General features: G+C 37.2%; 1 protein-coding gene across 1 annotated transcript in view; it reads left to right on the top strand.

Moving 5' to 3' along the window:
- ARB2A (ARB2 cotranscriptional regulator A) overlaps positions 1-17,683 on the top strand; it is a 232,785-nt gene that overhangs the window by 16,855 nt on the left and 198,247 nt on the right. Inside the window, exon 4 of the mRNA XM_064405548.1 lies at positions 14,591-14,656. Coding sequence (XP_064261618.1) covers positions 14,591-14,656 — 66 coding nt within the window. The remainder of the gene's footprint in view (positions 1-14,590; positions 14,657-17,683) is intronic.

Raw genomic sequence — 17,683 nt, 5'->3', positions numbered from 1 at the left:
CCCCAGCTGCAGAACCCCAGAGTTCATCCTCTAGTCTCCTCAGGTACTTTTCCAGAGATTCCAGGAAGGACTATTCTCCCTGATTGTAGTGTAGAACCACATTTTTCACATCCTCCCCTCTTCTGACTGCCTCCAGAGCTACTGCATGAAAAATCTCCCTATTTGATTTGATTAAAAGCTTGTCATTCAGGACACCACTTAAAATTATTCTTCCTCCAGATCACATGCTAGAGAGGATTCATAATCTGGCTGTGATCTTCAATACGCATCCTCCAAAAACACACAGCATCTAAGAAAGCCTGTGTTTCCTTCTTGATGGTTGTCAGGGACATAGCTGCTACTTGGTAGACCATGTCCATTGGAATCCAGTGGTGTCTATCTTGCCGTTTTACTCCCATAAAAGGAAATTCCTGGAGAAATTCCTTGACCTTACTTTTCTTCACAGCAAAAGCAGCCTTCAGAAAGATTTGGATTATCTTCTCCCCTTTCTCACAAACTTTCTCTGCTGTGTTCTCCAGCAATGTGGTGATGTCATCAATGTAAGTGCTCTGGAGCTTTTAGAGCCCTTTTCCAGTGCAGTCTGGGTCAGTCCAAGGCAAATAGTGGGCCTGGGCATCCACCCCTTGCACATCCAGTTCTAGGTGTACTTTGTGCCCTTCTAGATGCCAGCAAACTGTGGCCTGCACTCATGGCTAAACACGTGGAGAAAAACACATTTGCAATGTCAGTGGTGGCACCACTTTCCTTCCTTGGACTCCAGTTTATACTGAAGTTCCAGCACAACTGGCACAGCAGTGGTCAATGGTGGTGTGACTTCTTTCAGGCTGTGACAGTCCACTTGTCAATCTCCGCTATACTTACACACTGGCCATATGGGACTACTAAAGGATGAGTGAGTCTTGCTGGCCACTCCCTGGTTCTCCAGAACCCATCTCATGGCTAGGGTTCAGAGTCCCGGCTGGTGTGGTGTTATCAATGGTGCACTGCTTGTGGTAGTGATTGGTACCTGTTGTTCTTCAACCCTCAGCAGTCCCAGAGCAGGAGGGTCCTCTGAGAGACCAGGCAAGGTATTCAGCTGTCTAATTTCCTCTGTCTCCACTGCACTCCCAAAAGTCCAACAATGGCCTTTTGGGGTCCTTGAAATATTACAACCCATCCTTGAAGGTGAGGGTAATGCAGGTTCTTGGAACCCCCTTTGGAACAGATCTGAGTGACAAGAGTCATCAGTGTTTGTAAGTATATATAAGTAAGTTTTATTTTAGAACAGTTTTATTGTAATGAAAAGCAGATATGTGGCTGATTTAGTTATCATTGTCTTGCTTTAAGATAATTTAAGAGGGACAATCTAAAATGAGGTACCTCCTCTTAATTTTGGCAATAAGGAGAAATTAATATGAGTAGATGTAAGTGAAAAAACACAATAGTTTATTGAAGAAATTGAATAGTGACAGGCAAAAAAAGTAACGGCTGTTTTTTGTTTGTTTTGGTTTTTTTAATATAAAATATCAGCAGTGGTATTATGATTTACATGTAAAATGTTCACTATGGAGCTGGACCTGACCCTGTGGCAGCCACGGCACCCTAACCAGAAGAGACCCCTTCTCCCTGCAGGAGAGTCACCACCTGATGGCATAGTAATGATATGAGGTGGTCCCAGCCATGCCCCCTCCAGGTTACTGCAAAAATTAACCCTGTCCTTGCCAGACCAGGACACCTAGCTACTAATGAGTATTGCAGAAGGTTTTTTGCTTTAGCAAAATTTTCCAGTGGAGTCAATGTCACAAAAAACACTTATGGTTGCAATGTTTGGACAAAAATATAAAAAAAAAAAGAAGAGAGAGATTAGCCAGGATCTTTAAAATATGTGAAGGTGTGATCTCATTTCTTACTGTACAGAGAAGAATCTATATGGAATAGAGAATCTTTGGTGTACCAGCTGAAGGAAGAGCCTAAATGAGCCATATCACTTTATGGACAGCAAAGGCAGTTATAAGTGCAATACTTTAGGAGTCCATGCCCTATATGTTATAGGTTGTTTTTCATACTGGTTTGATCATTTTCAATTTTTGCTAGGTAAGTGAAATAGAAAAATGGGAAACGAGACTTTAAACAAATTAGGTAAAACAACTAAAATTGGGGCATGACACTGAATTTCTCTCTAATAAGCTCTAAGTAATAAGTTTCTAGAAAGTTCCAGTCCTTTTACTTTTCCCTTTTTTGAATCAATGTTTCTGATAATAGAAAGTTAGTTGAGGCAGCTGAAAAAATATTAAATGTGTGTATGGTCTTTGTAATTTTATGAAGATGTGAGCTTTTAAGTTTGTTAATTTTCAGCATTTCTTTTTTCTGAGTGAAGTAAATGGACAGCTAGGATTCAAGACTGCTTAACAGTACCTATGGAAATTTAAATATGAATCTTCATTACATGCAGTATATTCATTTGCATGTGCTAAATCAGCTTTCAAAATGTGGTGTTTGTGAAGACTTTTTAGTGGCATGATTATGTCAGATGTGCTTCAGTGAGCTCTTCTAGTTTGCAGGCAGCAATTGGCAGTGCGTTGGTTCATCAGAGTAACATGGCAGTTCTCGAAAGGTTCAGAGATAGTTTTATAATTATTGTTAGCATGATTTCTGAAAGAAATTATGAGCATCTCATAAACCCAGATGGGAGTTTGTTACATTGTTGATAAATGTGTTTTACATTTTTTAATTGATAAACAGTGAAAAGCAGAAAAGATACAATAAGGCAGATGGTTGTTTATAAAGCACTTGTAAGTTGCTGCAATTCAAAGAATGGTACTAATTGTTAAAAAGAAGACAAAAATTGGAATGGGGGAGTGTTTCAATGAGTTCATCATGAGCTTTTTAAAAATAAAACCTTCACCAGCTTTAGTTCAATTAGAACCATTCTTGCCATTCTGGGTTTACATGCAAGTTCTTAATAAAAGAACTCAGTTCTTAATAAAATTTTGTACCAGCCATTTTCATGTAGCTGAAATTAAAGCTACAGCTAATCTACCTGTATGTATCTTTTTTTTTTTTTTTAATTTTTTTTTTTGTGATTTGGAAAAACCCCAGAATTTATTGTTTATTGCACAGTAGAATAAAGGTGAATTATCATTTGGCTTATTAACAAAAAATTGTTTCCATTTAAAAAGAATGAGCACAGTAGCAAACTCCAAAATCCAGCAGACGTTTTTCAGCAAGGAAGTAAAATGGTAGCTAGTTGACTTGTTTCCTGTTCAAGGAGTGGTGAAAAAAACGTTTTTTTGACAACTATGTGAACAGAATAAATATATATTTAAGTAGTGCTTAGGCAGAACACCAGTCAGTATGTGTGATGAAATAAGTTGGTTCACCTTTCTCTTGTGAATTTTTAGGTCAAGTTTCCATTAGTGATCTTAAAAGTTTCCATGAAAGACAAAGTATTTTCGTGCTATTTCAGCATGAGTTTTTTGAAAAACAGATATGTAGATTTACTGCCTTCATCAAACATCTCTTCTAAAATATATTTATTTTCAATTGTAGAACTCCAGAAGAGCTTGTTCTCTTTCACAGGATTTTCAGCTTTTGCATGATAAAGACTTCTATGCATTCTGTATTTTCCACAAAATACCTATACATTTCATTTTTCTGGGGATATTTTTATTAACACTTAGCAGAGCACTGATATGGTCAGTAAAGCTGTAACAGTTGTGTTAGTCTGTAATAGAAATAATTTGTTAAGTTGCAAAGTTATATCAGGCTGATCAGCTAAAAATGTGTAGAGTGCCTTTATGCAGGAACATCCTAACCATTATAATAGCCACAGGTCTATCTACCTACTCTAGTGGTGGAGCTTCCAGGTGTAAAGGAGATCCTAGATGAAACTTACTCTGGTGAAATGCAAGAGGTAACCATGGTAGATAGAGCTAGGCCTACAGCATGACTTTGAAGCTGACTTCCAGGGTAGAAAATGTGCTGGTTTTCAAGTTTTGTAAGGTGGTCATATGTAATGATTCACTTAAGTTTTGTGAAGTTTGTATGAAAACTTTAGAAGAAGCATCATAAATCCTCTGTATCTGTTACCTAATCCTCTGGGAAGGGTACTGAATGTCAAGACTGTTACAGTCAGAATGTGACATAGACCAAGAGAAGAAAGAACAGTTGTTATAATCTCTTGCTCCGTAGTTAAATCCAAAAGAATTAATTGCTCTAGGCAATGTTGGCCTACTTTTATGCCACTTAAGGATAATATTTAAACTGTGTGAAAAGTTTGAAAGCTCTTCATATGCAGCTGTCTTTTTTCCATTTTTGGTAACAAACACTTGTGCTTTCTACATGCTGTCAGGTTTTGACCTTAGCTTTAATTATGGAAAAAGTAGTTTCAAGCTCCTGCTCTGAGTGAAGTAGAAGACTGTTTAAGAAGGCCTTACAACTGCATGTCTCAACACCTTACCCAAGTGCTATGGGTAAGAATCAGAGAAAGGCCAACAAGCCTGATATCCTGGTGCGAGTCTCCTACAGACCACTGTAGGATGAAGAGATGGATGAGTTATTATGTAAGCAGCTGGAGAATGTTTCAAGATTGCCAGCCCTTGTTTTTGTAGGAGATTTAACCCGCCAGGCATCTGCTGAGAACTCAACACAGTGGAAAAGAGGCAGTCTAGGGGTTCTTGGAATGTACAGAGGAGAGCTTCTTGTCACAGATGGTGAGCGAGCCTGACAGGGCTGGGGCTCTGTTAGACCTGCTGTTTGCAAACAGAGAGGAGCTGAAGGGAGATGTGGTGGTCATCTTGAGCACAGCAGCCACAAAATTATAAAGTTTGCAATTCTTGGTGAAGTAGGGAGGGGCCTCAACAAAATTTCTATCCTGTATTTCGAGAGGGTGGACATTGTCCTGTTCATGTGATTGATTCAGAAAGTTCCCTGAGAAGCAGCCCTTAAAAACAAAGTGGTGCAGGAAAGTGCACCTTCACTTCAAGAAGTAAATCTTGCAGGTGCAGGAGCAGGCCATCCCTATGTGCTGAAAGAGAAGCCAGTGGGGAAGAAAACTGGCCTGCTGAGCAGGGAATTTTCACAGGAACTCAAGGGGAAAAAAAAGAGGGTTGAAAAAGAAGCGGGCAGCTCAGGAAGTATTTGAGGATGTTGTTAGGTTGTGCAGAAATAAAATTAGAGAGGCAGAAGCTCCATTAGAAGTTACTCTAGCCACTTCTGTAAAGAATAATAATAAGTGTTTTAGAAATACTTTAATAAAAAAGGACAAAGGAAAAAAACTCCATTCTTTATTGAATGCTAGAGGATGAAAATAGTCACCAAAGATGAGGAAAAGGCTGGTGTATTTCACCTTAGTTTCAGTGTTCAACAGTAAAACTGGATAGCCTCAGGACAACTGGCCTCCTGCAGAGTAGATGCCCTTGTAATCCAGGAGGAGGTAGGTAGTGACCAGCTGTGCTACACAGAGGTTCACAAATTTATGGGAAGATGTGGATGCCTAAAGGTTTTTAGCATCAGCACAAGTCGTATGAGGAGCTTCTGAAGGAGCTAGGGTTGCTTAGGCTGGAGAAAAGGGGTCCTTTTCAGTTAAGAGTAAGTAAATCCTGTTTGTTTTGACCCACTAGTATTCTGGAGCACAGAGGCAAACTGGTGAAGACCTCTTTCTATGAGAAGAAGGTGTTATTTAGAGTTCTGCTCTGGATTTATATAAAATTAATTTTTCAATCCATCTGTGAGTATTTATCTGGCCATTTCTGCTGAGCAATCAAAGGTAGCAGGATTAGATGATGCATGATGCATCACTGTTTTTTTTGTCCATGACTACAAAAGCTGGTGTGCTTTAAGATATGTCAGTTGGCTTTGGGATCGATTTTTAACCTTTTGAAACTGTAGCACTGCCTCACCACCTTAATAATGTTTTTTTTCCATAATAGTTGGAATAATCAGAACTGCTCTTTCTTCCAGATCCCTTTTCATAACTCATCTCTACTATGAAATTTAGAGATAGGATAGTTGTAGCTATATAGATAGGATTGGAATATTGAATTGTATTAATAATCTTCATTTAAATTTGTTCCACTGTTAAACTTCAGAGCTTTTCTTTGTTTCCTGTTTTCTTTTGCAATCTTTTAATCATTATGTGTCTTGTCTCACTTTGGGTTAGGGGTCTTGCTTTCTGCTAATGTTTAATTGCTTGTAGTGCAGGTGCTTGATTGAATCATCTGCGTAGTACTGATATATATATATGCATATGTATGTATATTTTTTAAAAACTGAGAATTTCCATAAGATGGACTTAGTAATTAAGCCATTTATGAAGCCAAATAATTGTCAAGTGGTTTCTAAAATTAGAGATACTTCTCCTAAAAAGGAAAAAAAAAAGGAAAACAAAAAATAAACCAACAGGTGTCAGCAAAGACCATGTAACAAAACATTGGGTCAAATCAGATCAACAGTATGTGCTGCACTCATGACAAATCCCTGTTTGTCTTTCATTTAATTCTCTCAAAAGACCTTGAGATCTTAGTTGTGATCAGTCAGCTCAAATATCACAACTTTGTATGAAGATTGAATTGAATTGCTTTCAATAGAAAATGCAGAGAACCACATAGAGATAATGTCAGTTCCATCTTAATGAATTGTTCTCCCACACTATAGTCCAAGTGAGGTCTTTGTAGATTTTTAAAATACCATTGATTTTGTTTCTCTATTTTTTTTTTCCTTTTTTAGTCTGCAATGAACTGGGGCTTTAGAAATTCCATTCAGCTTTTAGGGTCTTTTGTTCTAGAATGGTCATAGTGAAGGTTTTTTTGGTGGGTTGTTTTTTGGTTTTTTTGGGGTTTTTTTTTTGGTCCCAGTTCCTAGGTAAGTCTATCAAACAGTAGTATGTCAAAAAGTTCATTGCATCTGTCATTAGTACGTATTGGCAGGTTTGTCACCTCAGGGTCAAAATAAAGCTCATTCAACCAAGGCTATGGCAGCCACAGTAGCAAGCCTCAGGTCAGTCCCACCACTTGAGATTTGCTGTAGGGCAGTCAGTTGGAGTTCATTTTGCATTTGTTTCACTGAACATTATTGCTCTTACACTGTGAAGAGGAAAACATTGTGGGTAGACTACTGTATGTTATAGGGATTGTTTCCCTCTTGTACTTATTTTCTCTTCTTGCATTGGAGTGCCTATCACTAATGAGGAGACAAATTTTATAAAAATAACAAAATCCATTACTTGTCATGACATTGCTTCTAGTGTTTTATACTTGTTTGTTTTTAAGATAAGTTACAAAACCTCCAGCCTCTGTACTCTGCTGTGAAGTTATTAGAAGATGCTAATAGTTCTAAGGAATCTCATCTCTTATGTTGAGTATAAATTATTTGAAAATAGTATCCTTTTTATGCCCATGGAAGGTCCACTTTTGAGAAACTTAGATCCAAAAGATGGTAATGTGTTATGTCAGGTGTAAATTATTACTTAAAACAATTTCAGAGGTCTGAGGAGCTGATGGTGAATCACTTGGTGTCCTGTATGAAATTCAGTCAAAGACACAGCTTCACAAAGAAGGAATAAGCAAGGCTGACTTCTGTACATCCATACATGGATTTCTCAGGAGAACTGGTGATGTTCAGATGTAGTTCTGTCACATGATGAGAGCTGATAAATAAACCTAAGGTCACATTAGTTTTGTATCTCTAAAGAGAGGAAAACAAACCCTTGCATTTTTCTTCACTTCAAGTATATGAAGTTATGGCTGAGTGACATTCTGCAGAGGGTAGAGATGGTCAGACTTCAGTGATTCTGAACTAAAAATACCACTAAGAATTTTTATTCTATTTCCCCCCCTTTTTTTTTCTGTAATGTGTGTTCATGTAGGAGATAAAACTGAGGTTGAAATACAGTTAACTCAGAATGTTATTGGAGGAATAGTAAACTACTAATGACACTAATAATGTACTAACCCCTTTTATGATATGACTTAGGAAAATCCAAAAAGTCTATCAAGAAGGAAAATGCCAATTCAGCTATGTTTTATTAGCTAGAGTCTACTTAATTTTAAATATACTAGCTCTATTATTCTGAGAAACCTGGCCACTCATAAAAACATGTAACTAATATTATTGTCACTTGATTTTCTTACTCTCTTCACTCTGATTTACTTTGAAAACTGTCCTTAAAAATTATTGAAAAGTGATCTGACAGTATGTTTAATGAATGTTTTTTCCCAAGCTGGCATCTTTGGAGGCAGAAGCCTCTATCCACTGGGTAAGTGTGTGTTGCCAACACATCTCACTCATGATGGGAAGTAGCCATGCTTAACTTTGAGAGAGTAATTCTGTCTCTGTTCATATTTAGCAGTGAAAAGTGATAGGAAGAGTAGTAATAGTGATGATGGCTTTCTGTTTCTGTTTTGAGTATCTGTACATGAGAAATATAATATGGGAAATCTCAGATCCATCCAGCTGGATCTGGTCCACCAGAAAGATATATTTAATCTGTAGTTTTGTCTATTTTCTTTTTTTCCCCAAAATCTGCTACAAGTGTGTAGGAGTAGGCAATTGAGTGGACTACTTGGGTTAACATCTTGTGCTTCCTCGTAATTTCTCCTAGGTCTTGTAATCTGTCCTCTGTCATGGGAGTGGTTGTAATGTCAACTGATCTCATGCGCCTTATCCTTTGTTGTGTCACATGTGTTTTATTCTTTATCATGTGTTAACCATACACCTGACATTTGACAGGGTTGTTGGTATTTTGGTCATGAGGGATGCACATGCAAAGAGGGGGGGGACATGTGGCATTTGATTGCCTTCAAAAGAGACTTGGTGGTTTGTGCTAGCCTAGGGATTGCTCACATCTGTTGTGAATCCATGACTGTTGGTTGCATGGTAATGATTTCCAATGACAGCTGATAGATGCCAGGTTAGAAGTGAGAGGCCATAAATCATACAGGCTTATGCTGATTTTTTAGTATGTTTTTAGCTGAGAATTCACTTGAGAAAACATTTTGCAAGTTTGAGTAATTTACTTTGTCTTTTTTCTTATTTTCCCTCTGCAGCAGGCTTGCAGTTCTATTTGTATATGTATGTATTTGTGTATGTAATCTTCAGGTTGGTAGCCACGGTTGGTTTTGAAAGTGGGAGCACATTTGTTAGGGAGAGAAGAAAAGAATTTAGAGGACTTGGGTTGTAAAGCACAGCATGGGAGGGGAACTTGACAGGCAAGGCTCAGTGCACTTCACTGAGTCCCAGCATGCATTTTGGTGTGGTATGTACTGAAGCAGCTCTTCTGGATTAGGATGTAGGTGTTATTAATCAAGTCATTGAGTTGTGACCTGGTGTCTGTATACCTGGCAATCTCTGTTATGGAAAAGTTCACTAGTGGGTCAGCTGTAATTCTGCTCTTCCTCATGAATGCCATGCTGGTTTTTTGATGTTTGTAGAATGTGGTACAAGGCTTTTTTCAATGTATTACAGTCTTAAAATGGAGGGGTTATTATTTTAAATTGAGTTATTCTGGAATTGCCTCCTTGCTTTGTAGGATTTCTTTTTTCAGCGCTTTTTTCCAGACTCTGTTTAAAGACATTCTATACTTAATGCATTGAAGTGTCTCTTTGGTATTTGTCTCCACTTTTAATTGTATTTAGACTTCTTTACCTTCATGATTTTTGTAACTTTAAACATGCTGTCACTGGTTCTTAGTCTTTAATTTCTGTTTTCACATAGTTCTGTACAGGTATGGATCTTTTGATCATGTAGTTTCAGAATGCTGTATTGTAAAGATTTCACAAATTAGACTGATAACAAAATTTCTTAATGCTTTTTGGTCGTTGAAAACAATGCGTAAGAAAGTTCTCTCTGTGAACCGTAGTCTTAAAATAACATATGTTGTAGGAAGCCAGGATCTTACCAATTAATTTATATTATACTTGTAATATAAGTGTATTACATATTTATGTATACCAGAACCCATAAACCATATATCCAGTGCATACCAGAACTAGGTTTCCACCTGTTGTTTCACTTTTGCTCTGCAGAGTATATGCAGCATTATAGTCCTGCTATCATTGTGCAGAGAATATTTTGCAATTCAAGGGTAAAACCTCAGGTGCGTCATAAGATAATGTGCTTCTCTCTGTTCTTTTTGCTTTCTGTCCAAGACATTAAATTTAATTTCTTTGTGATTAAAATAGCCTGTTTTCTGGATCCATATGAAGGCTCACCAGTCACGACATAGATCTATCCCCCAAATATCCATAAGGCTATTGGATTGCAGATAATGTATTTGAGACCACTGGCAGGTTGAAAAGGTACTTCTGGAGGGATTCTCTGTTATATCCAACATAAATTATGACTGACTTATTTTAAGCTCCTCAGAAAGGCACTTGTGAGCACTGAAGATTGGTTCCACTCCTGAACCATATGTATTAAGGCTCTCAACCTTGTTCACCATAGATGAAAGAAAACTACAACAAAGAAATGATAGCATAGATTAAATACTTGTGCTTTTAATATGCCAAGGATAATCTACTTGGTTTTAGTACTCAGGATGTGTTCTACTCAGCTGTGGTCCCTGTTCTCATCAGCTTGCCTTTATTATGGGAATTTTTTTAGTGCAACAAAATTAGAATAGCTGTGATTTCATTTAGGGCAGAAGTTTCTCAGGCTTAGGGAAAGCGGAACGTGGGCTCGCCTGCTCAATGAGAGCAATTTAAAATGCAAGCAATGTAGAATCCTTCCAGACAAGACTACTTTGTTCTGGAAGAAAATATCCTCTATTATGCAGTTTGAGTGCAACCGTTTTTGGACAGTCAAAGTGTTAGGCTTTCCATGGCTGGACAGGATTTCTCCCTTGCTATCAGAGTAGGTCATGAGAGGCATAGAATTTTTTTGTATTTGTGTTTCTTTTTTTTTTTCCCCTTTCCTCCAGTTCACTCAACAGTCAGTAAGAACACCGTGATAGTTTTAATTTCAGATATTTGTCTTATTTGGGATGTATTTTCCTGATAGACAGCACTTGGATATGAATGAAGTATAGAAATACTCTAATATGAGGTAGAAGCTTTCAGTATCTCATACAAGAAATACAGAACTGCCAGTTTCTTCTCCATTTATCAGGCAATTAATTTCATACACATTGTGGGCAGGTCTATTGGTTCGTTTTTCTTTGCAGTCTTGGACACAGTGATGCCTGCTCTCCAGCCACCTTATTATTTTGTATTACAGTGCAGTATACTGCTTACAGCTTTGGCACACCTTAACCAGTTTCAAGAACCTTAGAAAAAGTACAGCTATCCCATGAATGGGCTAATATGAATAGGACTCTTGAGTAAGTGTTACAGTTTGCATTAAGAATCTCTGGATCTGAATTTGTTGCTTGATAGTTCAGATGGTTTATTGATGCAGGACTGAATTGATCAGCCTCTGTCACGATATACCTGCAGTGATGAGCAGCTGTGTGATTGAGTGATAATTAGTCCAGGATAGTTCATAGAGTGTAACCAGAACCACCTACTCATGCAAGAAGTCAAAAGACACTTCTCAACATTCTACAGTAGTTTCTACAATAGTTTTCAGATGTTAAATGTAGAACACCAGCGTGCACAAGATAATAGTGCTACTTAGAGAAGTTGTGGTTATATAAATTGTATAGATTTGAAATAGTCTAACTAGTTCTATGTAAAAAATATCACACAGTTTGCTTTTCTTTTTGCTTCCTGTAGGAAAGGTATTTTAATAATTTTTTTAATCATCTGCCATCAGAAGAAGTTGTTAAAAGCATAAAAATCCAAAGATAGTGTTGGATGTATAGCATTTTCAGTACTTGCAGCCATATTCCTAGAGAGGACAGAATTTTGCTAAATTTTCCTAGGCAGGAACAAATTTTGTCAGGTTTTCCGGACCCATCTATGGTAGAATGAAGGAAATTTACTGAAAATTTAATGAAAACATTACTGATGTTTTCAAATCTGGAAAATGTTGGACTTGGATGGCACTTCAAGAAATCTTGTGTATCAATTTCCATAGTATACCAGCCATTGCTAGGATATCCCTAAACATGTTGATCTACTGCAAAAAAGCCTTCAACGCCTTCTGTGGCTATGTACACACACACACACATGTGTGTGTATGTGTGTATATATACACACACACACACACACACATATGTATGTACTGGGCCAGTTTTGTTTGAGGGGTTTTTTTATGACATTTTTTCCTGAAATCTCCCTGGGCAATGCAGGCCATCTAGGTGCTGATCTGTCTGAAGATGATAATCTCAGACTTTGTATATGTGCTTCCTCCTCCTGTATCTTTCTTTATGTTTGCTTTTATTGAAAGCATTCATTAGGTTAAGTCTTTGGCACACCAGAGTGTTCTACTGATTCAACACTCCCATTTTTAAGGTTGTGTTGCTCTTTATTGTATTAGAATAGTGCATAAAGAGTCAGTTCGAATGACAGCCCCACTGAGATGGGATGTGGAAAAAATGAGTAAAGGTTTATTTCTGCTCTGAAGACACATAGTCTAAATAAATGACAAAGAATAGAAGAAATGGATGCAAACAGATGTAAAAAGGGTAGACTTTCACAAGTGGTGTCTAAAGTATATTTTCTGCATCGCAGTTTTTCTCTTCCAGGTTTTCTTTTAGTGATTTTAATGGTGAGTACATGCCTGAATTGAGAGTTAAAAACAAAATTTCTATTTTGTAGTCCGTGTTATCATTATACTCACTTTAATGTCAGTACAACATTAGCACTTGAGACTGCAGGAACTTAACTGCTTTACTTGTTGGTGTTACACTGCAGTTGATTTTGGTGAACCATAAAAAGTTTGGCCCTGAAGGTAAAATTACACTGTATGCGTGTTCCAAGCATACTGCTTTGGGGATAAACATGTCTTAAATCAACTCATTGCTCGCAGCTGAATAGTTTCTCCAAATGCAGTTTCTGTGTAGATAATAATGTTCAGAAGGACTGATTTTCTGTAAACCATGAAGTTTTTTGAAATAATTCTATCAATAAATGTATTTGAGCAGGATCAGAAAGAATTTTCATAATCCTAATAAAGATTTGGCATTTTAGAGAAAGGCAAGGAGGGGCATATACCAACATTTTTAATTAGCTTTCATTGGCACTTCCTGTTTGTTCATATATGTTCCAAACATTTGCATATTGTGTTTCCTCACATTTACATAATAAAAACTTTTGGACTTCATTGAAACTTCTTTTTTTAATTGTGCATTTGGAAAACTAAATTTGAATTTATGACACCCTGGCTCCTGCTTGCTTGGATGATAGTGTTTAGTTAAGATGCCATCACTTGAGACCTTTGTAACAGTGATGTTTCTGTTGGGGCTTAATATACTGTGGGTTCAGATAGATGTAATTGTGGCCTTGAGGTGTTAATCTAAAGAATACTTTCTGGGTTTGTACCCAGATATTCTTGGATTAATATTCTGAGACTTAGATCTTGTCCTGTCTGGAATTTAAATACCATTCCCTGAGCTTTAGAGAGAAGGTAAGCACCATTTCAGCCTCTTAAAATGAGTCCTATATTTTACCTCTTTAATTTCCTTTTTTTTTTCAGACTCTTATAGCCATTGAAATCCAGTCAGTAACGTCCACCCCATTTTTACAGCCTCAAATGGATGAAGTGCCTATTTGTTCCTCAGTTTCATTCCCAAATTAATTATAGTCAGAAATTATTTAATCTGCATCTCCATTTTTCTTAGAATATGTAAGGGCAGAAAAAAAATGTCCTTAGATAGGAGACAAGAATTTGAAACATGAACAACTTTATTACTTCCCCTCTTAAGGGGAAGTCTTTTATTGCAACAAGGTTGATTTTTGTGCAGTTTGTGGGTTTTGTATTTTTTTTTGTTTTCCTGTGTTTTTTGTGGTTTTGTTTGGGTTTTTATATTGTTTTTGTTTGTTTGGGGTTTTTTTGTTTGTGGGCTGTTTTTGGTGTTTTGTTTGGTTCTTGGTTTTTTTTCTTTTTTCATTTTGTTGCTTTCTGAAATGATATCTTTGGTTTCAGTATTGAAATGTCAATTTTATTCCTATAAGAGGAAAACAGACATAAACTCCCCCAACAGAGGGCAATCTGTATGGTGTTTTCTTCTAGTTAGCAATCTTTGACCCATACCTCCCCTGTTCAGTGAGTAGAAATGGCAAGGTAACTTAGCTGCGGGTGGCTACAAATCTGCTCTCATGAAGTGAACTGGGAGGTGAAAGAATTCCAGAAATCTGCTTGTAGACAAAATGCTTTAAAAGTATTTCTTTACAATAATAGCCTTTCTTCTACCTCCTGAGTATATATTAATTGGTTATAAACCTTAGTTTTGAGGTTGTTCACCTAGTTATGCACACAGTAGTGCATGATGGATTCACAGGTACTGTTACCCTCCCATTGTACTGGCAAGAAGTCTTTTCTGTGAAACAGAGAGAATTTTGTCTAAAGCTCCAAGTTCTAGAATTAGTTACACAGTAGAGGATTCAGGAAAATTGCAAAACATACAATTACTTAGAAGTTTAACCAATTAGCCTTTAAGTTGTCTGCCTGCATATGTCATTATTGTATGTGTTGTAGTATCTGGTGGCATTACTATTTTTTTCTTGTCTTCCAGATTATTACTAAATACATTTATGAACTACTGCAGAACGAGTGCCACTTGAAGAAAGTAACTCTTCCAGTAAGTATAAGGGCATTTCCAAGGGCATTGTTTTTTGAATAAGTACCCAGCATATCCTGTGATTCTATATTCATATAAAGGCAAGGTGTGCCAGGGCTCTGTGCAGGGCATTGTTTCAGGACACTGTCTTTGCATTTGACATCTGTATGCATCTGGAGATGCATGCCTCACTGTCTTTGCATTTGGCGTGTGTATGCATCTGGAGATGCATGCCTCACTTCTCATGTTTGATTTCTCCAACCGAACCTTTCTTATAAGTAAAAGTTAAGTTATGTTAAATTAGAATTCAGTTATATTGTATTAATTGTGTTATGTTAAGAGTTGGAGTTGTTAGAATGTTCTGGAGGAAGGGTCCAGGGTTTGGTGTAGGGGCAGTCCGGTGGGGCAGAGCGAGGTTGAAGAAGATTGGATGGAAGATCTGATCTATCATTCAACGCCCTGCAGAAATGATTGGTCCAGAATGAATAGCGTTGAAGACCAATGAGAAGCCTGGAAACGGACCATTCACCGCGCGGATCCAAAATCCACCAATCCTGCACTCGAAGTGGGCTATCAAAAGGGGAAGTTCGATTGGGCTTGGTTCCTTTGGAAACCTGTTTTCTGGGGGGAACCCAGTATGTGTGGGGATAACGTACAGTTCTGTTTTTGAGTTGCTGTTTTTGAGTCACTTGGGCCTATCCTGGGCATTCTGTTCCTTGTAGCTATTTAAATAAATGAGAACCTCTTTCTTCTGAGAAAGTTTGGCCTCGTTTATATTCATAACACTTACCTTTCCAGACATCAGAATTTTCAAAATGTGGTGCTTTTAATAGGAGCACTATAATCTTTCTGAAAAGTATTTGTGGGTATTTTGAGATGTCTACAGCTGGATGTAGAGAACAGAAATATCTTTGCAGGCAGCAGACTACACTGACATTCAGTATCAGTAAAATACTCCAAGTAATTTTTTAAAAATGCTTTTTTTAGTAATTTTTAATATGTATGTAATATGATGTGCTTTTGTTGCTTAGTGAAAATACTTGATCAACCCTTGGAAAAGATGAAGTGCTCCCCCAAATATCAGAGTGTTTATAAATATATGTGATGTGGTATGATGATGTTCAGGTATTTTTATATTCTCTATTGGACAGTACAGGGGAGACTGGAGTGTGGCAGCACTATGGAGATTTTCCGTCATTTTGAAGGATAATTCCTATGCTCTTTGAAATATTTTGAATTGCTGTCATTCTCAGAGGAAACTTCATATTCAGTCAAGGAAAACCTGTTTAGGCTATGGAAGGAAAAGGTCTTTTGCCTTAACAGTTCTGTAACTTTTCATTATTCCCATTTCCATTCCATGAATGTTGCCTAGGGAATATTTTGATGACCTGACCAAACTACTTATGATTTCCTAGAAGGGCTTTTTCAGCGTTTCATGGTCATGGCAGAAGGAGCTGAGCCCTCAGAAAAAGCCCACAGAGAAATTGAAGAGCAATACTCCCAGCCTAGTGCTTGTGCCAATGCCCTGCGAGCCAAGACTGAGTACCATTTCCCCATTTCAGATTTTTCTGTGTAGACAGACATAGGCTTGGGTTCATTATGACAGTCTGCCTGGTGCAGTGCTAGTTACAATCTCCAGCTTTTTGGCTAATTTTCTTTCTTGCTGAAGTTTTGTCCAAAAAGTACTTCCTGAAAGATAATGTATCAAAAGACTTCTCCAGCCACGTCACACTTTGTCTGTGAAACCATGAAGCTGTCTTTTATAAACTTCAAAGTGCCCGGATTTTAAGGCTATAGGACTTTCTTTGATTCCCAAAAAAGAATATGAAGAATATGCATATACGTAGAGCAGTACTAAAGTTGATCAGTTAGCTCCCAAGCATGAAGATGAAGAAACTCGGGATAAGTGCTACAGCACCTCCATCACCTATGTCACACCTGTGGTGATTCATCTGCCTGGCTCTAAGGTTCGGGTTTCTTGGCTTGGAAGACGAATGGTCCTGGCTAGTTCCCACTTTTGGATTAATTTCTTTACTTGTATTTAGAAATTGTGTAGTGACAATGGGTACAGTTGTTCAGTAATACATATAAGCTATTCTCAAATGTATTGCTTTCAACTTCTGTGAAGTGTCATAATTTAAGTGCGTTTTGGAGCAAAATAAAGCACAAAATACGTGGGTGTGTAATTGTGAGCATTGTGGAAAAATTCACATGAGATACGAACACCATTCTTCAGGAATGGCTGTTATGTGTAGCCAGCCCTCACCACAGTCAAGAATAGTTTATGAAGGCATAAACAAAATTGAAAAATTAAAGCTGTGTAAAAGCTAGGTTTAAATCACCACTGACAGACTCCCAAATAAAGACACAAAACCATCTAGCTGAAACTAGTAAAGGCAACTAATAAAAGTAATAAAACAGCTTTTAGGATTAGACTAGAAGAGAGTATAAATGTTGGTAAATTACATGTAAAATCACTGGAAGTTCAGAAAGGCCAAATTTGAGAAGCTTGTTAGAGTTGTAAAGGCCAATAATAAAAGAGAGCTGATAAGGCAGTAGATGAACTGCTGCTAAAATTAACATCAAGGTCAAATAAGAAAAACTGAATTCCAATACTACTGGTCCAATTTCCACACACTTAACTTTTTTTTCTAAATAGGATATGATTCGGAGCAACTGTTTGAAATTTGTCACATCAGTAGAGACCCAAGGACTAGTTAATATATTGTACAATAAACAAATTCCAGGATGAGATTTTTTTAAAACCTAGGGTTCTATATGAAGTCAAACATGAAGCTGCAGAACAACCAATTTGAATTTAACTTCCTGCCGAAATCAGCTAATAACAACAACGTCACCACCACAACAACAATGACAACAACAACAACAATAATAATAATAGTAATAATAATAGAAAATAAGGGGAAATTAGTACAAGTTTCTTTATAAAAAATCCAGAATTCACTGCAGTAGTCAGAGATCGCATGAAGAAGAAAAATCTTGTCAATAAAAGTGTACAGATATTTCCAGTGAACTATCAACAAACTT

Source organism: Passer domesticus, chromosome Z (genome assembly GCF_036417665.1).
Source record: "Passer domesticus isolate bPasDom1 chromosome Z, bPasDom1.hap1, whole genome shotgun sequence".
NCBI classification, from domain to species: Eukaryota; Metazoa; Chordata; class Aves; order Passeriformes; family Passeridae; genus Passer; species Passer domesticus.
The sequence above is the reverse complement of the archived record's forward strand: the minus strand, read 5'-3'. Positions and strand labels throughout refer to the sequence as shown.